This window comes from Hippocampus comes, unplaced genomic scaffold, assembly GCF_001891065.2.
Source record: "Hippocampus comes isolate QL1 unplaced genomic scaffold, H_comes_QL1_v1.1 scaffold116, whole genome shotgun sequence".
NCBI lineage: Eukaryota > Metazoa > Chordata > Actinopteri > Syngnathiformes > Syngnathidae > Hippocampus > Hippocampus comes.
The window spans coordinates 735,442-761,554 of NW_017805120.1; the positions used below are offsets into that span (position 1 = coordinate 735,442).

Genomic DNA, 26,113 nt, shown 5'->3' on the forward strand with positions numbered 1-26,113 from the left:
AAAAATTTTACACCCCCCCCCCCCCCCGGCTTTTCTGTAGCTCAGACAGTGTGTGTGACAAAGCGGAGCAGCCGACTGCCAGCGACTCCCCGGTGCATAAAGTTACCTGTCTTTGTACATTTCTTTTTTTTTTTTCGGGGAGTAACAACTTCTACAACTGGCTGGTGACACACTTTCATCACCTTTCATCAAAGTTGGACTCACACTGGGACGCATTTGTGATGCCGAGCCCACAGGCCATGAGGCTAGCGAGCTGAAGATCTCCCGCTTCTTCGGCTCGGAATAAAGCGGTGCCAAGCGCACGGCCGCACGGGATGTATCGCGCAAGATTCAGTCGAGGAACAACAAACTCCTGTCCAAGTTAGTTGGGAGTTGGCAGATGCCGTCAGCATGGACATGAGGGTACCAAAAGCGTTGGGATGAGACTTGTTTCGGGGTACAGTTTCGTTTTGGATGTGGCTCAGTTGATGGCTTCAGCCAGGATTTGGATTAGGGTCAGGTTGGTCTTTTGCTTGGGCTAAGGAGTTTCTCCAAAACATTACACATGCACATGAGCCTGATTTTGCAAGTAAATGGACATTAAAAAAAAAAAAAAAGACAATAGTCCTTCCTGGCCTGCTGTGAAAATGGAATATTCTGGGTAAGGCAGGCTGGACTCCATTCTATCCCACGTTAGCCCTTCCTCTCTTCGGAGGGCAGTCAGGGTGGATTTGTGGGGCCTTTCTTCACTTGGCCAGGCTGTGTTTTATTCATCGCCGGCGCCCTGACCCCGCACGGCTCCTGTTCTGACAAATCACTTCTGATTAAGACAGATCTCTGTTAGTCAGCCACTCAACTTGGCCTATTCATCATTCTCGGTTTCTCCTCCTACCCCCGCCGCCTCCCGCGACCCCTCCGCCATCCCTCGCTCCCCCGCCGCCGGATCGTTTGCCTGTCCGTCAGACCGAAGCGTGGCGCGAGAGAGAAATTTCCGCCGCCGCTTTAAACGGCTGATTATGGACAATTGGCGGCACGGCGTGGTGTAAGGTAGTCTTATGGGTGATAAGACGCCAGTGTAATGGGTATAAATGACCGAGCTGGCAGGAGAACAGCTGCTAATAGATGCATTTGTTTAAAAATGAGCAAAGGTGCAGAGAATTGAAAGCTGCATTCCAGCACGCCCCTCGCCCCCTTTTCAAAGTCTCAAAGCTTCAAATTTACATGTATTATTTAAGCCCCTCAAAGTCACTCTCGTTCAGCCGGAAATCAACTTCCTCCACTGCGGCATTTTCCTGAAGGCCGGCTCATATTTAATACCTGGCATGACACGTGATATTTACAATAAATGCAATCACCAAAGCGAATCAAAAAAGCATTCATACGCAAAATGCTTTAGCGCTGTATACAGACTCCTGACAATGTAGGCGGGCGCGCGTCGACAGGCATTGTGTTCACGCGCTCAACAAACTCCATTAAATTAGCCTGAACGCCAACCGGCGCCGGTGGCAGAGGGCGGCGGGGCGGGGAGGGATGAGCGCAGAAAAGCCCGGGCTGCCGCGAGCGCAAATTGCTTGGACTTAATCAAGCGCTCTTTACTCAAGCATCCAAATGAAAACTAATGGACTTTGGCTGCTTGGGTGTGACAAGGCAAGAGATTTTTTTTTTTTTTTTTTTTTTGAGGTCGTCAATTAAAAACAAAGGCGATGATAAAAATTGAACAGACGACCGGTCAGCCAATACAGCCAAGCTGACATATTAATTCCATTTCCACTGTTGAGAAAATGATTATTTTTTTTTTTTATTAACTTGCTGGAATTGGTAAAAAAAATGTATGAAGAGCAGAATTAAAAGTCACCTTCGAACCTTGTATGCATTATTCAACACACTGACATTTGCCGTTGCGCAAGACTGTATGACAAAAAAAAAAAAAGAAAAACAGTACACAAAAGAATAATAAGTCCTGCAAGATGAAACTAATTGAAGTCCATTAAAACTGCTTAAAACGACCAGCGTGACGCTGAAGGATGGTGTACGATTAACGACACGATGCTGGGAAAGCGGGTGGAAATGTTCATTTGTCACCTGCAAAATCAATAACTGTTACGGCGTGGATATTTTGTCAGAATTTATGGATCAGGGTAAAGCACGAGCTCCCAGAACAATTTAAAAACAACAAATGATGACAGCAAAGTCATTTGACAGGCTAAGTGTTGAAATTTTTTCTTCTGAGTTGCAAAAATAAAGTCAAAGAAATTGGTTTTGTAGTTTGCGGTTTCACACTCATGCAGACAAATGGCCAAAACAGTGTTTTGTGTTTTTGTTGTCTTCTTAAACAATCTGGAGTAAATCGGTCCTCAAATTGCTTCCAAATGTGCAAATGTGGAACAGATGCTGCTTTTGTACACAACATGCTACAGCTGAAATGTATTCGGGTTTTTGTGTTCCTACACAAATTTTGGCGAACGGACAGGGACTGACTCATGCACTCGTCATACGTCCACTCTGAAAACAAATGCAGCGCAGCTCAGCCTCTGGCTAGGTGTCGTCACGGCTACCGCTATGCTTTTGACAGTGCAGTAACGTTTTTGACTCATTTGAGATGGCAATAGCTGTCTGCATTGTTCGACTCTTAAAAAGTCAAACGATTGATCTTGCATTTTCCAGAACCATAATTTTCAACATTACACCCCATATATTAAAAAAAAAAAAAAAAAACCCTGCACAAACAAAACCCAACTTTTCGCACCCCCTTTTTGACTCTGTTTTGGCCACGAACACACCACGGGCTGTCATTTTCAATCGAATACAACACGACGTGGGCAGAGGTGAAAAGTTTCCCAATTTGTCGGGAAAGCGGACCCGGCAAGAGACGTCTTCCCGGGTGGTGGGAGATGGGGGGGTGGGGGTAACTTGACGTTCATTTTCAACAGTTTAAGAGCGCTAATCATGGCATTACCATTGATTAAAGGCGTGGGCGTCTTTAATCAAGAGAGTTGACGGGCAGATCAAAGAGGCTAACACAACATTTCTTGCCTTTTAATTATGTGTACAACAGCACACCTCGGGCACACTCCTTCACTGCCCATCCTCTCAAACTCCACGAAAGGAGATCTAACACTCCAAAAACCAGTTCATTACCTAATCAAATGAGAGACGGGTGAGAAAAAAAAAACACACACACACACACACACACACACACACACACACACACACACACACACACACACACACACACACACATTGACGCAAGTGTTCAGGTTTGATGATTAGTGAGGATCTGGGAGGAGGTCTTCCGCAGCCCGTTAACATGTCCCGAATTGGAACGCCTTCATTATCCTTGTCAAAAATGGGACACGGCATCAAGCTCATTTGCATGTTTTGACAAGGCCTGTCTGGGAGCCGCCTCCTCGCGTGTTTTATTTTTTATTTCTTCCTTTTGAGTCCTCCAAGTGTCTTTACCTCAATGACTGCTGATTACAGGCCCCTTGCCGTTAAATGAATTAAATAGCTTGTTAAACGCCACTCAGGCCGACCGACCGCCTGCCCGCCCTTCCACTGAGTGAGCGAAGTCCACATGAAGGAGTTGCCGAAGGAGATAGCCACATCACACACACAAAAAAAAAAAAAAAAAAGCGACAAAACCAACAAGAACTTCCAAAAGTTGACTATGTTTGCGTCCAGCTGTTCGCTGTTTTTGGAAGTTTCCCAAAGCCTGACAGGTTTGGCCACATCTCCTGCTGGATTTATACATGGGAGAAACTCAGCAAACGTTGCACATCAAGGGAGCGTGGCACCCCGATTTCGTTGCCGTGCAAATATAAAGGCGCATTTAACAAGCGGCGGCGACAAAAGACCGATGACGAGGCAGCTCCAACACAAAGTTTGTCTTTGACTTGAGGGTTAATGGCAATACGAGTGCGATATAAGGACAATAATAGCGCTATTATACATCGGCTGGCGACATCACGCGCCTCATTTAACAGCGAGGGGGGGGGGGGCTCTCAGTTGAAGGCCGAATATTGTCATTTGCCACTGTGAAGACGCGGCGTGGCACCACATGCGAGGACATTTCAACACACTTGTGTACAGCATGCGGGGTTTTTTTCTTCTCCTTCCCTCTCTGTCCCTTTCTTCGTTCAGTCGTCAAGTTATTGTGCTTGAAAGCCATGTCGTGCAGTGTGGGATATACAACATATAAGAGGACGAACAATGGGGAGCTCTTATGGCCAAGATCTTTTCTTACAAACCGCATGTTGGTTGTCTGCTTTGAATGGAGAAAAAAAAAAATAAATGTATGTTTATTTACTGCTGATTGTGTTGAGGCTTACAAGACATTGTACAACATTGCTATGTGACTACACTTTCATTTTATCTGAGGGGGGAAAAAATAGTCTACGCTGTCATAAAAATGCATTAGTAATAAAATTCTGCGTTTTCTGCTTAGGGTTAACAAAACAAATTATATTGGAACAAGTATGATGTTAATTTGGTATTATTACAGATTTGGAAAAATAATCACCATATACCCTGAATAGATGTTTTTGCAGCCAGTAGAAGAGTTCAATAGAAATGAGTAAATAAATACCGGGCAGCTACTTAGGAGGAAATAGTGCAGCTGGACATGCAAATATTTTACTCCAATATGAGCGAGCACGCTCCGTTTTGATTGAGGCTGACACTTGACAGCCCGGTGCAGGGTCCCGGCCCGGCACGGCCACCTCGCCGTACCCCGGGGGGCGCCGACCCGGCCCCCTTCCGGGCACTCCGCCCCACCTCGGTCACCGGGGCGTCACGGGGGCTAACGAGAGTGCGGGCGGGGGGCGGGGGGGAGCCTGCTTAGCCATTCAAGCTCATCCGTCGGCTGGATGTGTAAGCAGCTCCCCGAGAGACCCTCGGCGAAACAAGTGTCAAAAGCTAAGGAGACGCTTTGTACCTGGGAGGTATATTAATGCTCTGATAGCTTCCGGAAGGAGGTGAGCAGGGGAAAGAATTAAAAAAAAAAGTCTTTGTCCTCGTAGAAGAAGATGAAGGACAAAGCCCGAGACAACTTTTGACGGCGTTAACTTGGACAGAACAAAAGGCAGACCTTCAGGGAGAAATCGTGAAACCGAGCTCCCTAAGAAGCCTTAATCGAGGCGCCCTGAACAACAGCGGTGCGAGCACAACTTGCACGGGAATTTAAACAGCCTCTCTGTGCTCCTCCGATAGAGCAAAGCGAGAACAAATTGCAAATCTACTTTCCTAAAAAGATCACAAACTTGATGTTACGCTTTCCTATGAAAATAAAACAATATTTTGATGTTTTACTTACTGAAAAGGAGATGAGACAGTGAGGCGGCACTTGCCTAAAAAGAATAAAACCAATCTTAAATTCGGAACTACTTTTATGAGCTTCCTTGCGCGGCGGGACTGGGTTTGAACTCCAACTGGACCCTCCCAACACGGGTGAGTCTACGGAGGCCTCCCGCCCTCCGAAGGGCGATACATAATTGAAGCAACGCAGAGACGGGAGCGTGTTGCTACCAATGTTTTCATTAGGCAAAGCTAGCACATGGGACCCACCGACGACGGGCAGTTGAGCGTGCATAGAACCCGGAACAGGTTCTGCATCTTCTCATGGTCATTTAATCCCGACATCAGACCTTATAAAAAGGCACGCAGGCCGGCTCTTTTTTTTTTTTTTTCTTCGCCCTATGATATTTTTTCAATCTTTCCAAGCTTAAATTAGCCGGGATTTTTTAAGATCAGGGAGTGTTTTTTAAGCTATGAAAAATGGATTAAATGAAGAGGAAGTCTGGCCTTAATGAGCTCCCTGGGCTACGGAGCAGCAGGGACTGTAGGGGGGGGGGGGGTCGGGGGGGTTGGAATGAGGCGAGCCTTTGAGGAAGAAGGGGGGTGGGGGGAGTGGGGGTTGTAGGGGACGAGGCCGTGCCCAAAGTGTGCCGGCTTCTGCCAATGGCACAGACAGCACCTGGGCAAAGCCTTCGTGCCAAAAGGAGGCGAGGAACAAGTTTGCGCCCAACCGGGAAACTTCACTCCGAGTTGGATTTTCATCACTTCTGCACAAGGGGCGGGGGTTGATTTGTGAGCATGGGTCGGTGGATATGGCGCTGTTTTTGTTTGCTAGAGGTTTTGGAGAAAATGTTTAAACTCTACAGATACGTTCAAATCATCTGTTCGTGACAAAAAACGCAAATACCTCAACGATCCTGACAATTTCCAAGAAATTTCTAAGAAAACTACCTCCACTCCCAAAAAACAAAAAAAAAAAAAAAGCAAACAGAAAGTGAGGTTCAGAGAAGACTTAGAAAGTAAGAAGTGTTTCGCTTGACAAAAATGAAGTTAGCCCACTCTGCGGCTCAATAACAGCTTATTAAAAGCAGCTCATTTTTTTTGAGACGGCAAACACAAGCAGAATGCGCAAATATTACGTCGGAAAGTTGCACACAGCTATCACAAGAGAACAGCAGTGGTGGAAGAAGGTGAGAGGAGAGATGGGGGCGGCGGGGGTCCATCTTTGGCACATTCCTGGGCTACTTTTTACCTGACAGTGATTAGAAGCTGTCAGAGGCTCTCCGACCTGCCACTCCTCAGCGCTCAGCGGAGGCCTGTCATTACAAATAGACCCGGATTAAAATACCACACCGCCGGGGTGCGCGGGCCTTGACCTGGACAACTTCCCCGGCTACACCTGCTTCAAACTGACAAATGTCGACATACACTAGCGTACAGGGAGGGGTCTGAGGTTTACGCCGGCCGAGATGCATCACTTCAACATAGTTCCTTGACACCAGTGTAAAGTGCCTTGACACCGTCTCGTGGCATCTGTGTGTGTTTTAGCACAAAAATACAAATTGCTGAGTGTCCGGGCGAATAGTAAACCGCAAATCGGCGGGGCATTACTGTACCGTATCGCCCTCAAATTGCGCGCGCCGCGCAGTTTAATGGGGGCTAATTGCGACAAAGTACCGAGCACATCCCCGGGCCGTTTTCCCTGTTGCTGTCTGCGTCAGGAAAGTTAACGGAGAATAACGAGGCAGGCGAGTTCACGGATCTATCCGGTGTCATCGGCAATTGCCTGCCTTGACATTGACAAATGACCCATCTCGGCGGGATGACAGTCGCCGGCTGCAGCGCTGACAGGCCAATACAGTGCAGGAGGAAGGCATCAGGATGAGCCTCGTGAAATGGACACAAACACAAACTCTATTAATGTTGAACACAAAAACAAATCACTTTTTTTTTTAAAAAAATGTAATTAGACCATTTAGTACAGCGAATCGCTGAAAGATTGAACAAAAAATATTTTACGGATCATCAGTGCCTGAAAGAAATGAACTCCATTAATTAGCCCAAGACGCAACTGGCTCGTTGAAGAGAAACAAGCGCAGGGCTACAACTAAATACAACAACCGCATTCAGCGTTAACGGTGAGTTATATTTTTCTGTCAAAATATTGCTTGACTAAGAAAGGTTGCAATTCGCCGATTTACATGACGGATTAGCTGAATGCAGCTTTAATCAGAGTGTAAACATCCAACCCGGGAGAATGGTATTCCAAGAGATTAGCCGGAAATCACCTGACAAACACAAATCAATGTCTATTATTGCTTTTTAGGAAAAGAAACACCTGCACTTGTTTCGGCATCGCCTGGTTTAACGACAATTAGGCGTGAATGCAAAAGAGTCGCTGCCAATTACATCAAATGAGCCAAAACTGTTTCCGGCTAATCTGTACGTGGAATGCGGGCAGCGGCATGTCGAAATGGGGGAAAAAAAAAAACATGACGGAAAACTGCTGCAAGATGAAAAAAAAACCCCAGATCATTTGGACTGCTAACTTTCAGAACCATTAGAACAGGTTTGGACAGCGGTTGGGCTGACTTGTCGCACCTTTGCCAGGGCCTAAAATTCATTGAAAAGGTATCACACAGGGTTGACAAACCAAAACTTTGGACCAATGCTAAATTGTAAAAGAAACGAGTCTATAGTATGTATCGGAATATAAAACCGACTCCCAACACAGGACTTATTTCAGTCAAATTTGGCATCAAGTCAGCTGACTCGAACTCTGGATGTTTCTCAAGGTGGCAACGCAGGTCATGCACACCCAATCATGAAAAAGCACCTTACCCAATTAGAATAAAATGCAAAAGCGAATCCCCTAGCTGCCAGTTGTACAGTGTTCATCCAGTATATGGTCGTGTGACGGTACAAGCATATAATGTTTAATGTATAGTTCGCTCTCCGGGCGCACGTGGGAAAAAAATATGCACATATTCATAAACCGGGAGGTGGTACACAAGTGCAAGTGGCAAAAAGCAAAGGAAACCAATGCATGCTTGTGTGTGTGTGTGTATATGTGCGTGCTGAGACAAACTCCCAATAGTGACCCCGTTCCTCATCTCCAGGGCATAAACAAATATGTGTGCAAGGGCGCCGGTGGATTATAATCACAGAGAGAAAAGGGAATTCAATTTATTCCGCAACGGCCATTAATATTTCAGGCCCGTTACTGTAGCCCATGTGAGGGAGCATGAATGATTAATTTAGACATCACCTCTGTCACAAGCCCTTACCGGGCTCGGCCCGGGATCAACCCATGAGAGCGGTAAACAAAAGGGGGGCTCCCCCAATGTTTGTTTTTGTTGTTGTTGCTGCCGAGCTGCTCGGGTTTGGGGTTCGACTGGCGGGTGCTTATGTTGTTGAACAAGTTGGTTGCCTTTGTGCTTTTAAGGCTTTTCTTATAGTGCCGTGACCAGAAAGACACAACTATCCGGAGGATACAGTCGCCGTGCCAAGAAAAAAATCACTAGCTACTTTTGATCGCTAGCTACGAGCGATCAAAAGTAGCAACTAAGTTGGAACACCCTTGTGGCGCTAGTTTCGTGGCCAGCTTAAATCCTGCGCGGCACAAGGGTGTCTCCCCGCGTGGAGGCAAATTGGACCCGAGCTTGGGCATTGGGCCGATCAGTGAGAGTGAGGGCTGCGCCGCTTTGGGAGCGGGCAATTAAAGTTCTGAACGCCGCACAATCAATTGGTTTGCCTGGCAGTTTGTTGCATTTTTTTTTTTTTTTGGCCTAGAAGTATTTTCACACAAATCTTTACTGTAATTAATTGAATACAGTACAACGTTAGCGTAGGTTAGAGAGAGACGAACGTAAACATTTGGGTTATGGGGTACGCCGCAGAAAGGGCACTCCACAATAAACTGAGGACCGCCTGTATGAAGAAACGGGAAAATCCAGACTATGTTTGACCTTGCGCCGTACATCAAAGCGGAGATTCGGAATCATGGGAAATGTCTGTCATTAGCACAAACACCAACATGACCATTGAATCCATTATTCCACAAAGCGGTTACATCAATAGCGTGTTAACACCTTCGCGTCGATGGCGGCTAGCGGACGGGAAGCGGGATTGCGTCAATGCAAGACGAGTCTGCGCACGCGCAGTTTTTGATTAGTGTTGCAGGCTCCGCGTGACGCTTGTCTGACAAGTGGAGATCACAAGCCGGCGGCATCCATCTTGAGGGCCTGCGATGCCACCGCGACCGTCTTGTCAAAAGACACTTGGCCCTGTACCGTACGAAGGGTGTACGCATTTCGGCGTCAGATTATTGGTCACTAAAAAATTTTAAGTAGAAAGAGAGCAAAAATGAAAGCTTTTGTGCTCTGATTTAATGGGGTGTTAAGCGGTGGGGAGGCGGGGTATGCGCGGCAACCTGCAGTGAGCCTGGCGGGGGCGGGGTGGAAATCAAGGCGGGATGACACTGATGGAATGTGTTGGCACATGCCCTCGGGTGGTTTTGGTGTGGTTGTCATTTTGTTGTTTTCCCTCCGTCGTCACAAATGTTTCATAAATAAATAAGAAACACACGCACACGTACGCACACACGCACGCACACACACACAACAAGATGAATTGATGAGCTCTGATGTTTTGGTTGTTGTTTGGACAAAAGTTGTTGACAGGCACTTTTCTCTCTTGGGAGCTCGTCACAGAGAAAAAGAGCTGGCTAAGAATACTTGTGTGAGGGTTTTTCACCTGCTGCAACCACCTGGGTGATTACCTGCATGACCTATGACATGGATTTCCAACATGAGGGCCGGGGGCCAGATTGGGACCGCCGCATCATTTCTGGTGGTTTCTTAGAAGGAATTAAGCTCATCTCTATTCGCAGCCATGTTGTTAGTGTAAACAGTGCTTCTCAACGGGGAAAGAATTACAAAAGCACCGGGAAAAAAAAAGAAGCGATTAAATAAAAGGTTCTCTCATGTTTGATGTCGTTCGTATTTGTCAACTGCGAAGCCCTTGGAGACTTTCTTGCGATTAAGGGCCATGTGAGTAAATTTGACTTGTCTTAAAATCGCCCGCACAACCTTGGATTACTCGACATACTGCATTCTCTTGGAATGCTTTTCTTCCCGCACAAACACAAACAGACTAAAAACCGTGAAACATATCTGGAAATTAACATTATAAAAAAAGATTACATAGGGGTCGTATTTCTCGGCGTGTGGCTCATGGGACTTTCAGAGGTCAGCGTGCATCTGAAAAACTTTCCCCGGATGGAAGAGTTAAAAAAAAATAAATAATAAATAAAAATGTGTAGGACTTAAAAGCAGAGTCAACTTCGCGACTCTGCTGGCTATAGTTTCTAACGCCAGCTGCGGATCGATACATAACCATACATATAGCGCAAGTGGAACAAGTCCTGTCAAAGGTTACTCCTTTTTTTTTCTCCACGCTTCCCTCTTCATTCGGAACGAGGAGGCTATGGAAGAGGAGATGGAGGCGAAAGACATGAGAGCCAAGAAAGAGAAACCCGGGCAAAAAAACAAAACAAGATCCCAGCGCTTGTAGTCGCGGAACCGGGCGTTTAATGGGCTTTGACGTGCTCGCCGGAAGGGCGGGGGGGGCGGCGAGGGAGTCCGGGGGTTGCATCGATAGCAGTGCGCGAGAGTGGCCGCGGGGAGCTCGGCGCGGCGGCTCGGGCCAAATCCCCGGTACGAGCACGGACTGGGGGCCTGACCGCTAATCATTAGAAAGTCAATGAGTTCTTAAGCGCTCGCAGCCACGCTCGGTATGCCGCAGATATCCAAATGTATACGAGAAATTCATCTGCCCATGTAACGCAGCGTGTAGAGCCAGAGCACGACTGTGTTAGGTTGCCAGTCATCTCAGTTTTTCGTCTCATCCATACGCAAATCCCGACCCCATCGACTTGTGCTATCTGTGATCAGGGAAGAGGAGGAATCGAGACCAATTCGAAACTTTGGGGATTTGGGACCAGGTCAAGACCAAATACCTCAAGGAGTTGAGACCAAGTCAAGAATAAGACAAGATCATGTCAAGACCTAGACTTTGAGGAGTCCAGACCAAGTTGAGCCCAAAGACTTTGATGAACCTAGGCCAGGTGAAGACTTTAAAAACGCAGTCGCCCAATGAGCTCGACACTTTGCCTTTCCCCAGAGCTTGCGCTGATCTGGGTTCATTTTGTGTTTCGGGGCCCATCTGTCAGTTCTAAAAAGCTCATTTGGCCCTTGAGCTCATCAAGGTTCCCCACCCCGGCAGTAGTATCCGCAATCTATTATTGGACTCTAGTGAATCCCCGAATGATGGCTACTCAATGTTTGTTTTGTTTTGTTTTTTTCATCAGGTGCTTGTACATTCAAGCATATGCAACACCCTAAATCCAAATTGTTCCCAATCAATATCCTCCAAGCTACTTAGCCTCCCTCTGATCAATATGCACCCAACCTAAACATTTTTTTTTAACCAACGTTACTACTCTGACCGTCGCATAGATCGATGACCTATCGATCAAGACGCTCAATCTTTTAAGGGCAAGATTTGGAAAGAACCCTTCTGGACATTTGGGTTTGTCACCTTTGACTTTAGAGATCTTTTTCCAACAAAAGGGTGGAACTTGTTGGACACTATCGGTTCGGAACCGGAACACCCCGCAAGGGCTTGGACCAGGGATGGGCAAACTTTTTGTGCTTTTTGGATTTTTAATAGCGACAAATGGCCCGGCTCATTGGTGGCTGTGGTAGAAAAAATAAGTTCAATGTAGATGTAAATGATGTTTTTTTTTTTGTTTTTTTTTTACATCTAAAATTAATATCATTTTCATAACTTCGACAATCATTTCGTAAATCAAAATGTATAAGAATGCTCTTTTTTTGTTTTTATTTATTGAGAGATGTGAATTTAAAAATGAATGACGCATATTCGATGCAAAGACGGGAATCGGAAGGAAGCGATGCAAGAACATTTGCGGAAAATGCCTTTGGACGAGAAGATCACGCGAAATAGGAGCAAACAAAAAAAACAAATGAAAGAGTGACAGAGGGCGTGCGAGGGTGTGGGGCTGCCACAAACAGGGTCTTGAGAGGTGATTGACGTTCACTGAGGCTGCTCAAAGCCGGCGAGACTCCTTTGAAGGGATTATTAACACATTTTGATTACTCTGGTCCAGTTGTCGCGGAAAATGTAACCCCCATCAGAGCGAGGGAACAGGCGGCCACAGTCTCCATGCCCCCCACTCCCCATTGACTCAAAGTCGGCCGCTAATTACCGCCTCAGACGTTGCGGAGAATCGACGATCACCTTATTAGTCTCAGAGACGCATGTCGCTACGTCGGCCGTGACCTGCATTAGCACTAATGTAAGGCCTGAAGTTGAGCACAAACTTTTGAGGGGCTGGGGGGGGTTGGCCGGACTCTTCGAACTCGTGATTTGGTGCAGACTTCTCAAAGTCTTGACTTGGTCTCGCCCTGTCAAGTCTTGGTCTTGACTCGCTGCTGGTTTATGTGGTCTTGGGTCCACTTGGGTCTCAACCCCTTCAAGTAGATCGTTTGGACACTTCCTATCCCTTGACCAAAATGCGAGTTACAATCGTGAACGTGGCGCTAGATATAGAGCCAGCTAGCGAAGTTAGCCTTGTGATCGTAGTTGCAATCGTGGGCTCGAGATCTATTAAAAAAAAAATGTTAAGCTAAAACTGAACATTTCTTAGCAGATGATGAGGGAAAAAAAAAAAAAGAAATACCTGAGCTGACGATACTGTCACTTCATTTGAGTGTGTCGACTCCAATGGACGTACTGCACAAGGATATGCTGGTTGCAATTACATTTTGCCCGCGTTGCAGTTTCGAGAAACTGTGTTGAGGCGCCGGGAACTCTCGGAATTCCCTAGCAATTACAACCACAGCCCACAACGTAGCATACATTCTGGTTTTTGAACTGTGACAATTACTGTCTTCAAGAAAATATGTCACGAGACCGAAACGGGGAGTTCAATGACGGACCAGCTTTGGCTTTCCAAACAGGGGGAGGGGGGGAAGAAAATCACCTTCACAAATAAACTTGAAGTAATCAAGGGATCGGCGGCTTCCCTTCTTCGGACATGCAACCTTTGTGATTTTGGCCTACGCCGGCTTACTGCTGGTCACCTCACATGAATAAGACGTCACACAAGATCTAAGATGAGGAAAAGCCATCCACAACAAACTCTGCGGTGTTGAAACGAAAAGGGCGACTTTCAAGTTGCTCTTGATAATGAGCACAGCTAATGCTCACTTTGTAGCCGATCTGCAATGCCGGGTGTGAAATGTATCGTCATAAACAAACTCAAATGAGCCAAGGGGGGTGTTTTTTTTTTGTTTTTTTTTGAGAGTACTGTACACATGGTTAGCGGAGAGGGCCAACAAAGTCGACATCAAAAGGGTCCGGAATGATGCGAGTGGTAAAAGTAGGCCAGGCCACAGCCTGGGAGGGAGAGGATGCGGAGGACAGTGAACGAGCGAGAATGAGGGAGGCGGCGTGGCTGTGGAAGGGCTCAGTCCCAAGGTGGGAGGAGCTCAGGTGCGAGTTGTGAGGAGGCACCTTCTGTTCATGGCTCGGAGGCCCCGTGGTGGAGAGAAGAGGGGCCCGGACAGACACGGGCTCCTCATGTTTGGCCCAAATAATCCAGGTGGCTCAAGACGCGTGCCCCCGTCACACCACGCCACTTCAGCCCCCGAACTCCCTAAACTCGTGCCAATGCTCAAAGTTGACTGAAAAGTGACTGTTGAAAATGGCTTGGGAGCAAAAGTACAACAGCAAAAGGTGCTTAGGTCCAATGATGCATTCATAGAAATTGGTTTGGATCATTAACGTTTGGGGTTTTGACAGTTTCACGACTGTAAAAACAGGTGGCAAGTCGTCGTGGCGTAATCAAGACCAAATAAACCAGGACAAAGTCAAGAACAAAATTTTGAGGACTCCAAAGTAAGTCTTGGAGATTCATTGCTTTACAAAGTCTGTACGTGTCGGGAAGTACATCTCATTGATGGAAATTTCAGACAGAGAACCATCGTTTATAATGGGGGGGATACGTTCCAGACTCACCCAAGATAGCTTCAAACAAAAAAACAAAAGGATGTAGACCCATAATAAACCAAAACCCATTAAAAACAATCGCTAAAATATCAGCGATATACAAGGACCGTGAAAGATGGACAGTAATGGAGTGGGGGTGTCACTGCGGAAACAATACAAGATTTTAATCAGCGCCATGTCCTTTGTGTGAATGCAAGTGCACGTGTGCATGGGAGTGTGTGTGTGTGTGTGTGTGTGTGTGTGTGTGTGTGTGTGTGTGTGTGTGTGAGAAACGCATTTCCCTTTGCTCTGCATTTGCATTAATTCCATACATTCGGCCTTTCACAAGAATTATCGGCAGGACCGGTGGTCAGGGCCTGAACGTCTAAACAGCTCATTAAAAGCTCCACAATACCTGACTTCAAGCGCAGGAACCGAGGGGAAAATTGGCAGGCGACGCTACGGACTGCGGAAACGTCCGCGCGGGATAACGCACGCCGATTGCAGCCTCGTGCAGACCGTTGTATATTTCCCTTTGATTGTCAGACCCCGCTGGCTACCCCTGTCCATAAATGTCTGAAAAAGGAAAAGGTGCAGTTTCTTCGTTAAAATTTGGGGGTTATTGCTTCTCCGGTTGTTGTTCATGTAACTGTCCCGACATTAAAAAGTCGACATGAATTCTGCATGTTGCCACGACCACGAGCACCTTCACATCAAACCGCGAGACGGTCCAGACCAAGCAAACGGGTCCCTTAGGCCACCTTAGCCAGTCCTTCACAAGTCCACTTAAAAAAAAAAAAAAACGGGCGGCGGTTGGCCTTGATTGATGCTCGACTAACCCGAGATCAGAGACGCGCTCGGGGAAGGACCGAGCCGAGCGGCCCTGCTGCTACCCAAGCTGCGCATACATCAGCCCTTCAGGATTAGCGGCACACGTCTCACGCGGCGAGGCTCCGACTGATGTGAGCGTCGGGGACCATGTCGGCCACTTAGCCGCCAATTTCTACCTGCTAGTCAACAGTCAAAGTTGACACGAGAGCCATTAGAGCGCAGGACACAGGAGGACTTTTTTTTTCTCCCCCCCCCCGACCGATTCGCTTCTCTCTTCTAAATCCGGAATGAACATATGACTTTAGGACACACGTGCTCATGTATGAATGTGCCGCTACCCTTGGCAAAAGCAGGGGTGGATGAGTAACTACTTTCTATTCGCCTTCTCTTTTTAGGAACTTGGGCTCACACACCCGTCCAAATGATTGGTGTGTGTGTGTGTGTGTGTGTGTGTGTGTGTGTGTGTGTGTGTGTGTGTGTGTGTGTGTGTGTGTGTGTGTGTGTGTGTGTGTATATCCAGGCGCACTCCCCTCAAGCACTTTGTGGTGAGAGCAGGCGGCGCCACTTTCTTCAGCAGCTCAAGGGCGCAGCCTATCTATCGGAAAATAGAATGCGGGAGAGGGTGAGAGGAAGGAGGAATAAAAACTGCTTGGCTTTCAAAGAGCATTCATGGAAGGTTCTGGTTCTGGTTCTGCTACATCAATGAGCTACAAAACGAGAACGATACAGGGCCGAGTCATTGTAGTTGTTATTTTAGATGTATTTTTGGGGTCATTTTTTGACAAAAAAATAAAATAAAAATACAACAAAAAAAAAAAACCGAATTTGTTTTGTTGTCTAAAACTGTCATTCAAGTTGCATGACGTGCCCGGGTAGCGGTTACCCCTCCCCTGCCCCCAAGAACAAAGGTTGACCTGATTGCGCCTCAGATGGGAAGTTTTTGCTGTCTTTGGAGAAATATGATGTGAATTTTGTTTATTAGTTTAAACTGTGACTCAGGGTAATGTGCTCGAGAAGTAGTAGAACAGCGCTCCTCGAGGCTTGACGTTTTTTGCTTTTTTGTTCGGCTCGGGCTTATCAGGGAAAATCGTTTTTTGTCGCCACATGAAGACAAACCCAGTCGTTTTCTTTTTACACTGCGACTCAGGGTGACGCGCTCGAGTAGCAGCCAAGGAGCAGTCCCGGAGTTACCTTCCTCCCCAAAGACAAAAGCTTTGGGAAATTGTTGTTGTCTTTGGTCCCGTTGTAACAAAGCAAATTGGGTGCATTTGGTGTTGCCTTAACTGTGACTGAGGGTGACACGCTCGGGTAGCAGCCACAGAGCGCCCTTATTTTGTCTCAATATGGCAACAATATCTAGATTTTTTTTCTGAAAAGGTCTTTGTCTTCTAAAAACGAGACCGCCGTTTCTTGTGTGACGCACTCGAGGAGCAGCGGTTGAGCCCCGCGAAGGTTAGGCCCCTTCCCAAGACAAAAGCTTTCTCTTTTTTTGCCCCAGTAAGGCAAGAATAGTTGTGTTATTTTTGGTAAGATGATGACAAACAAGATCATCTTCTAAGAGACTCAAGCTGAGCGACACGCTCCAGCGGCAGCCGTGGAGCACCGCTACGGTTAGCCCACCTCGAAGACAAAAGCTTTTTGCTCGCTTTGCCCCGGCGTGGCAACGAGAGTTGTGTTTTTGATAACATGCCGGGCAAATAAGTCGTTTTGACTCCGGTTGTGTGATGCGCTCGAGCGGCAGCCTCCGAAGATTCTTGCCAGTGACAAAAGCGTTTGCCTTGCTACTGAAAGCTTTTGTTTGTTTGTTTGTTTGTTTGCTTCTTCGAGGGAACAACCCAGAATGGTTAAAGAGTTGTTTTTGTCCTGAAGCTGTGACTGGAGGTGGGCGATGACGTGTTCGGGTAGCAAACGAGCAGCACCGGTCAGGTTAGCAAACTGTCATCTGTGGCCACAATGGGACAAACCCAAATCAGTTTGTTTTCGTCCACCTAAAAATGCCGGCGGGAGTCACGTAAGCGGGCTCGAGGAGCACCCGCCGCCGAGCACTTCTGAGGTTACCCGGCCTCCCACCCCCTCCGAAACCAAGTCCCCGCTGTGCCCCTCCCGCCACGGATGGGCAGATGGGCCGGCCAGCTGATATCCCGGCCCGGCTCCGTTTCATCTTGCTTGGGTGTCTTAAACAGGCGGCCGGTCCGTCTGATGGGCACTGGGACGGCAAAAGCGGGACGCTCCTTTGACACGCTCGAGGGAAGGGTGTATTGAGGGGGGGGCATACGGTTGGAGGTCCTTGGGCCGTCCTATTGAGGAGACGCGAGGACAGATGGAGACATTTAATGTGCCTGGGCGGATAGGAAGCGTCGCAAGACGCAGATGAGGAAGGAGCTCGTGGCCGGCGTTGAAAATGCGCGTTTCTTTAGCTCCCTTGAAGGCACTTTAACTTCACAGATGCTGCTGCATTGTTCATTTCTTTTTTTTTTTTTTTTTTTAATTATTTTTACATTTGAAAAGGTGTCACGTTGCAAAAGTGAGGCTATCAGGTCCGCACGTGCTTAAAAGAACACAAAAGATTTGTGGTGAAACGGCCAAACTGCTGCATCCTCAAGAGTGCAAAACAAAGACATGCATCATCGGTTTTTTTCTTTCTTTTTTTTTTTTTTACATGGGCTTGCTTATTTATTTATGAATCATGCATCTTCGAAATTTTGGTCCTAATATTTATTTCAGATGGAGATTAGAAAAAAATAGACAAAAGCAATATATACTTTTTTTTAAAAATCAAACTCAAATATTACTTCTTGAAATTTGGTTTTACTGTTCCATATTTGTTTTTACATTTGTTTTGAACCAATTACTCAATAAAGAAAAAAACCCATTAATCTGAATTAATATTTTCTATTTATATGATGTATCATTTATTTGAATTACACACTTGGTCATATCAAAAATTGATGATTACTTTCATTTTGGGGGGGGATTAGTGACCAAGTGAAATCGATATTTGATTCAAATTTAAGAAGCATCAGCAATTGCCTTTTTAGATATAATTTAACATTTTTTTGCTTCTTTTTGTTTCAGGCCCACCGTGAAATTCTATCATCAAATAAAACCCTTTGAGTAATTTTTCCAAATGTATTTGACCAACATGCTATGAGATCATAAACATTTGATTCATAAATGGCATCTGGACTTTTTGGAGGAATTAATAACATTTCAAATAAAGCGTATTTGACTTGTGTCGATTATGAATAAAAACACAAGGAAGGAAGGTTCCATTCAAGGTGTTCTTTTGGATTTTTAAAAAAATGTCATGCTAAAATGCTCGTTTCAAGGTAAAAATATGATAGTTTGTCATCCATTGAGTCATGATTACATTGTTTCTCTCTCCCACTTGGTTCTCCCTTTCCGCCCCCCCTTTTTTTTCTTAAATATAGCGGCGGGCGCCTCAGATGTAGTGGCCCTTTCAAGCGCCCGTGGGGGGGCTCAGAGTCCTCGCTTTTGTCTCCCATTTCCTTCTGAAACTGCTTTTCTTGAACCCTGCGCCGCTCTTCACAGTTGTTGTCTCGACTCTCTGCTCGCTGTGTGGCTCCTTCTTTTTTCCTACGACCAACAACCCCCCCACCACCACCACCCAACACCACACTGCTGCCCCCCTCCACCACAACCCCCCCACCCCTCCTCCCATCGATGCCTCCCTCCCTCCCTCCTCCAGCTCTCTCCGTGTCAGCCAGAGGTCAATGCTACACTTTTTCTTGTGCATGCAACAAGGCTCGGAGTGTGCATGTGCGTGTTTGTGTGTTGGGGTGTGTGGGGGTCTTTTTACTCATTGTGACCTAAAAATAGAAAACTATATCTGCCCATTTTTAAGACACAGGTGTGAGCAGGTGTTTGGGACCTACTACCGATTGGATCAGGGGAAGAAGTGGATTAGTCAGTCCTTCAAGCACATCTGTCGATACACCAAGACACAATATGCATGCTGTTATGTTGTTCACATATATGCAACATGCAAAAAAATAAAATAAAATAAAAAAAATAACACTTTTTAATACAGTATACCTCAAATATTTTGTTGACTCATTTTTACTGCCATCATCCAATAATTCCCACTAAAATATATAATTTCATTGGTTAATGGTTAAAAATTAGCGGCCACATTGACCCAAGAACATTTCTGGTGTACTGTGCCAGAGGAATCGGGTCAAACTGACCCAGGGGACAATCTCGCTAAAAGACAACATGAACAGAAAGGTTAAATAAATAAGTGTAATTTTTTTTTTCCAAGTTTTGTGCCACCTGTCATATATTATAATTCATACAGATCTTTTTCATGACTTTTTCCTCCCCGCACGCTCGCCGTTTGTTGTCTATGTTCCACAATGTGCTTTGCATATTCTCTTTTCATTCGGCTGCTTAAATAAAAAAAAGTAAAATAAAATAAATAAATCCAAAACAAAAGGACACTCCTTGAGGTATAGCATAATCAATGACTCTTTTGGTACGCCGCCGCAACGTAGCATTGTGTGTTCACACGGAATAGGGCGTCATTTGATAATTGTTAGATTAATGGCGCCCAGAGCCAGGACGTAAATATTTCACAGCTTTGAGAAAAGGAGGCCTTGGAAGAAAAAAAAAAAAATCATGTTTTGAAGAAGGAAGGGGGTGGTTGGGGGGCAAGTGTGTTTTTCTTCAAATTTAGTTAACTCTATTTCCTGAATGTATATGCTTCAGCTCTTTAAAAAAGAGAAAAAAAAAAATCCAGCCGCCGGCATGCTGTTTATCGCCGGATGAAAGGCAATGCTGTAATTATTCCCTCCCCCACCCCTTCTAATCGGACCTTGTCAGCACGCGGTCTTATCGAGAAGAGGAAAATGACACCGATGCTATCGAGGAGCCCCGGAGTCCGAGCCCGCGGCGCGTGTCCTCCCGCCAATCACGGGCCCGGGCCTCGTCCCCCGCCGTATCTAGCGCCGCCACAAACGGCGAGCGCTCGCTTTTTCTTTTTTTCATGTGGACTTCAAAAAAAACGGTCGCAAGTCATTAAAATTGCAGCCGCGTCGTCCCTTTTTCGGCGGCAGCGGCGGCGACGGGGATCAGCCGCAACGAAAATGGGATGTGGGACGAAGAGACTGGCTAAACGTGTTAATTCCGTCCTCACATGTTTACGGCTTAATTTTAATCTGTTTGAGGAGGAAGGGACGGCTGGCGAATGGAAAAGGGGCACGAGGGCCAATGAGAAAGCCGAGCGCCGCAATAAATCGCCATTATCTTTGACACCCTCGGACTGAGCTGTTCCGCGGGGATTTAGGGGCAAAAAGGGAAAAAAAAAATTGTTTACGCTTCAACTGCGCTCGCTGAGGTGCCGCTGGACAAAAGGCCTTCGGTACACAAAAGCCAGCTAGCATACGGTGCCCTCAATGGGACGGGAAGAGCTGAATCAACAGACTCCAGCTTGGCGAGAAAAAAAAATACAGTAATTCCCCGGTGGCAGAAGACCTTGTTATCATGTTTGGAGAGAATCAGTGCCAGGGTACTTTCAGGTGGTGGAACTGGGACTGACTACTGCTGACTTGAACTGAAAGCAATGAGGGGAAACTTAAGATGATAAGATTAAATGTGATATTAGCCACGAGGGATGCTTGCTGGAAAGCTCTCCACTGATTCGCCATTGCTGACGAATCTCCCAATTAGTCTTCCATTTGACAAAGACTGATGATAGTTAGGCTTTAAAATATTAAGATAGGCGTTTAAGACAAAAAAAACATATAGATGGGGTTGGTCTAACGCTCACACATAGCGAGGCTCCACTTTCAGTCTTGCGCTCAGCCCATTTTGGGAATCCCTGCACTACGGGGGACGAGCACAAATTGTGTAATTGCCATATTTATCTGTCTGTTTTTTTTTTTTTTTTTTTGGTTGTTGGTTTGTTTGTTTTTGTATTTGTTCCGGCCGCCGACTAATCTTTCGGTGTGGCGCTGACTCTTCGCAGCCCGCCTGCTTGCATCCCTCGTCTAATAGCGCCACCGCCCCAAATCAAAGCGCTTTAACACAAGCCGGTACGGCCTTTAATAGTGTCGTCACATCATCACAGCGTCCTCGCTTAGCTTAGCCTCCGCTACTGCTGCCGCTGCCACTTTGTTGCTCGCTTCAATGATTTATGACAAAAAAAAAAAAAAAAAATCAAGAGAGAGTGAGCAGAAAAGGCGGATAGAAAGAAACAATGTGGTGCGCCCCCCGACTCTGATTGAGAGTCTCTGGATCCTTTGATTGACAAGCTTTAATCAGCTTATCTACCATCCTAATAAAGTTGATGGCCCGCGGTGCTGCTCTCTACCTGGCACGCCGTAAACTTTGGGGGAGGGAGGTAAAGGCAGCAAAGCCCAAACCACTCGGCTTATCGAAACGGGAGTGAAATCAATCCCAAATGAGCTATGTGTGTGTGCGCGCATATACATACATACATATATATTGTTCACTAAAAATGACAATTTCTTATTCGTCTCTTTAATTTAGATGAATGTCAGGAGTCCTATCCTACTATACTAAACAAAAAAATACAATGACAGGATTTTTCTTTTCTTTTTTTGTAAAAATGACAGAAAATCAGAATTCAAGAATACGTGTACCTCATACCCATCAAGTTTTTCTCCTGAGCCAAATTGGAAACTGCCCTTGAGCTTTGTTATTTACAATTCTATATCTTATTTTAGATGAATAGTTAAGAGCGGTTTTATATATAAATTTTTCGCCAAGCCAAAGCTAACTGCTTTGCACGTTTGCTTGTTGCAGCCACTTGCCTTTTTTCTTTTTTTTTTTTCTTATTCACTAACGAACTTCTATACTTTATTTATGAGAGAACCAGAAAAGCCTGCTTGTCAGTGTGTTGGGTAGGGGGTCCGCGTGTGGTAAATAAATAGCGCCGCGTGTCCAAAGAGTGTACTCGCTATCCCTTTGAGGGCTCTCACCGCTCTTGACAAGCCTTTGTTTTCTTTAAATACACGCGAGACGCTGAGAATAGTTTAAAAACAGGGAAAAAAAACAAGAAAGAAAAACACAAATGCTAAAATGTGATGATGATACATGGTGAAGATTCGTCTTTTCTTAGAACAAGTGCACCCCCTCCCTTCCCTTTAAATCTGACCCAGAAGCATCCCGGCTTTTTGTTCGCGGTCATTACAACAGACGACGCTCGAGTCGGGAGGGAAAAAAGAAAAAGCGGAATTTCACCACCGTTTCTTTGTTCTCTGAAATAGATTTCAAACTTCCACTTCTCTATCAGCGGTCAATTGCATTTCTCAAAGGGCCCCGCCGTGAGAACGTGGGCCGCAACTTTGAATGGGCGCAAGATAATGACCACATCTGGACACAGCTGACGTCCAATTGGATGAATGACTTGAATGATTGAAATGCTGCACCGCGCTTTGTTTTGCTCATTTGATATTTCCGCTCGTCGTTCTTTCCCTGCTTTCCTCAACTGTGGACTTGATTGCGTGTTTTCCCCCCTGTATGACTTTCCTCAGGCTTCTGATTGGCTCAGGTACGGCTCAAAAATGACGTGTGGCGCCACCTGTCGCTTTAGCCCACGTTTGCCTAAAACACACGCCATACGTGTGTCGTCCGTGTCAAAGTACGGGATAAAAAGATTGGGATACTTCGGTACGGCTCCTCCACAAAAACGGATGTAAAGCGCAAGAAGAAAAGTACGTGCGCAAACAAATACAGCGCAGCTCAGCCTACGACTTGCGGAATCGTTACGGCCAGCGCTACGCTGAAGGCTGCACGTCACGTTTGTTTCAAACGGCGTCACGTCATCGTTCAAACGTTTCGCCAAAACGTGCTCTATTTTGGATTTGGCTCCTGAACCAAACAATAACCATCGTTACGTGGCAAACTGCAATTTTTAAGCAACCCGTTTTTATTCTCGATGCTTTATTCTTTATGCTTTGCATTTCTATCCAGGAGCGGGGCGAGAAAAATCTTTGCGGCTGTGGAAAGCGGCACACTGTCTATTCCCAGCGCATCCTTCTTCTCTGTTGCAGATGCATCGCTTGTTTGACCCGAGCAGGCGTCGCCATTTCAGGTTGTGCAGCTGAGCAGAGGGCTGCGATCGACAGGCGAGTAAAGCGAGGGGTCACAGATTAAATGTGCCGGGGCGAGGCATCAACCCCCCTCTTTCCCTCCGCCCCCGCAACCAAACAGCCGACTGACGCACCCTGCCGTCGGTGCACGCGGGACCTCGGCGGGATTTTTCTTGGATGAGTCGACCGGCGGTGACGGAGAGGGTGAGAGTTCACATGGCGGCAGGAGCGGCGAAGCCAGAGATTTTGCCACGTGACTAAAGGCAACTCAACTATTTGGGCCTCCGGCAGGGAGGCGAGGAGAGCCACAGTTGCCGATGCACTTTCGGTCGGTTTTGAGATCTCATGAATGTCATTTCAATTCTTTTCAATGTGGAATTCTGACTTGATCGAGTTTGGCCACGAAGCGAATAAACTCAAGTCAAGCGACCGCTTCAAAACGCGATTTCCTGAAAACGTTATTTTGTTGCAGTGAGTTTGGAATAGTCGCTAGGTAGAAATTTGTTCGTGATTTGTCCAGTTGTGTCCTGCTTGTGCGGCTAGCTTATTCCGTAAGACTCAGCGCCGAGTCCTTCCACAGATAAGAGATCCAAGCTGCTGCGTTTGCTCTGCGGGGCTTTCGCAGAATTTGCAGCATGGATGACGACGCCGGTTTACGCGCATTTTTAAGCATCCGGCGGCTTGTATTTATGTATTCATGAATAGTTACACTAGCAGAAAAACACAAAAGTCTGTCGTCCTCCCTCAACTTGAATTATTAAATGTGTCAATGTCGCACGCGCGCCATTTATAGTGTAAATTGACAAACTTTCTGGAAAACTACAACGGAAGCCGCGGAACGACACTTGAAGAACTCGCCTTTGATACCTCTCAGAGGAATACGGCGTGGCAAGGAAAACGAGACGGGATACAAAAAAAAAAAAAGTCGACGCAAACTGGTTAAATCTATTTAAGAACCAAATGAGGTGATGGAATTATAGGTTGATAAAAACAACCTTATTCATAAGTTTTGTTTGAAGATGTTTTATTTATAAAATCTTCCACCTGAATTCAAAAGTTTATTTTCGTAAGACCCTTAAAAAGGAAAAAAATTAATAAAACACCCAAACGCACACACACGCAAGACGCACCCAGTGTGGCGCGGCGTATGCATGAATTTTCCTCTTTGGGATGTGTCGCTCGCTTTCTCACTCTCAGCCTGCCTCACCTTTGATGTGCACCCGAAAATGTCATCAGGCGTCAAGGAACCATTTTTTTTTCTTTTTTTATATATATATACTTCTCTGCCAAACACCACCCTACCCACAATCCTCCTCCCCTGCCCCCCACCCGCTCACACAAACACACATTTCCACCCACCTCTCATCTGAGCGAGCCAATTTGCTGTCGCTCACTCATCCCTCACAGAATCGCACCCCAATCCAAAACAAGACGACGTACCGGTTTCCACCGCAATCTGGTAGCCGGCCTCTAGTCGTCGCGATGACCTTTCCAGCCTCTCTGTGTTGTCCAACAGATGCGCTCTCTACGATGACAACAACAAAATGGAGAAAGCGTTGAGGAAAAACACAAACTTTGATTGCGAGAGAGCGCTGGGACGCATTTCAAAAGAAACACGTCGCCAAGCCTAAACGCGGCATGACCGACGCAGCGGCGCCAAGGTTGCCAATAACCTTCACGGATAACAATGTTTTTAATGTGCTCGTGGAATAGCAAGCGCATGCATGTCGGCGATGACAATGACAACATTTAACCATTTACGGGCGAACGAAAGCATCATTACTGAGGTCATTAGGAACCTTTCAGAGACTGAACAAATACAAGGAGACTTAAAATGTATACAATGGACACAGTTGTATCGACAGGTAGAGAAGGCAGAATATTGATATTGACATGTTTGGCATGTATTGTTAGCGGCGACAGTACCGTATTGATACTTGAAGTGGGATGAAATATTGTTTTTCTGACGTATTCTACCTTTAGTTCACATTGCACAGCATCGATATAAGGGATAGGACAACAAGTCACCTTTGTGATGTATCGTCACAGTAGCTCGCACGATACTGATCCAATACAGGAACTGGGATAAAATATCTACAGGGCGAGCGACCGTATGGATCATATCGTCAGCCCAGACAACATAGTATCGAAGATACTTGATGGAACCAAATGTCGATAGTGCAATGTGTGATCTTGTCAGGTCTCATGGACCGGTACGATATCAGTACTGAGGTCGGACAAAATACCGATACATCGATGTATCGTTTCTCTATCTTTTAAAGTGTCAATACTACAGGTAGGGGGAAATTGTCGACATTGTGATGTATCATTAAGTTAGCTCTCACTCAGTCGACACCATATCTCACCATATATCATTTGGTCGTGTGCTGATACTAATGTATTGATGTGTAGCTTTATCGTTCGGGACCAAACGTAGATACTGCAATCTACGTTAGGTTTTTACGGTATAGTATTGATATTGTGTCGTTCCATTAGCTGTCATGGCACCAAATATATTTGATTTCCACCGCCTTCACTAGAGCACACTGAAGATCACGAGTATACGAGACTTCCATGTTTACACAAACAGGGTCGGCGTTTGATGGCCTCTTTCATACGCGACGTATGTTGACACTCAAAAACAAACCTAAACGAGTTGATGCCCACCACATGAGCGAAGGGGACAGGGGGGAGTAAAATCTGGAGAGTGGGTTTCGCTGTCAAAACACGTAGCAGCTAATCACTCAGAGGAAATGGGAAAACACGCGAGGAGGGGGAGGAGGGTTGCAAATGAGTCGACACACTTTTCAAAGTTTGACAATAAGACGAAGGGGATGGAGAGAACTTGACTTCCATCTTCT

At 46.1% G+C, this 26,113-nt stretch overlaps 1 protein-coding gene across 6 annotated transcripts in view; it reads right to left on the reverse strand.

Moving 5' to 3' along the window:
• The window catches only part of vti1a (vesicle transport through interaction with t-SNAREs 1A), a 75,039-nt gene that overhangs the window by 25,400 nt on the left and 23,526 nt on the right, over positions 1 to 26,113 (reverse strand). For all 6 annotated transcript variants that reach the window (XM_019865908.1, XM_019865907.1, XM_019865905.1 and 3 more), the window contains one exon: positions 24,693 to 24,777. In XM_019865908.1, the coding sequence (XP_019721467.1) occupies positions 24,693 to 24,777 (85 nt within the window). The remainder of the gene's footprint in view (positions 1 to 24,692; positions 24,778 to 26,113) is intronic.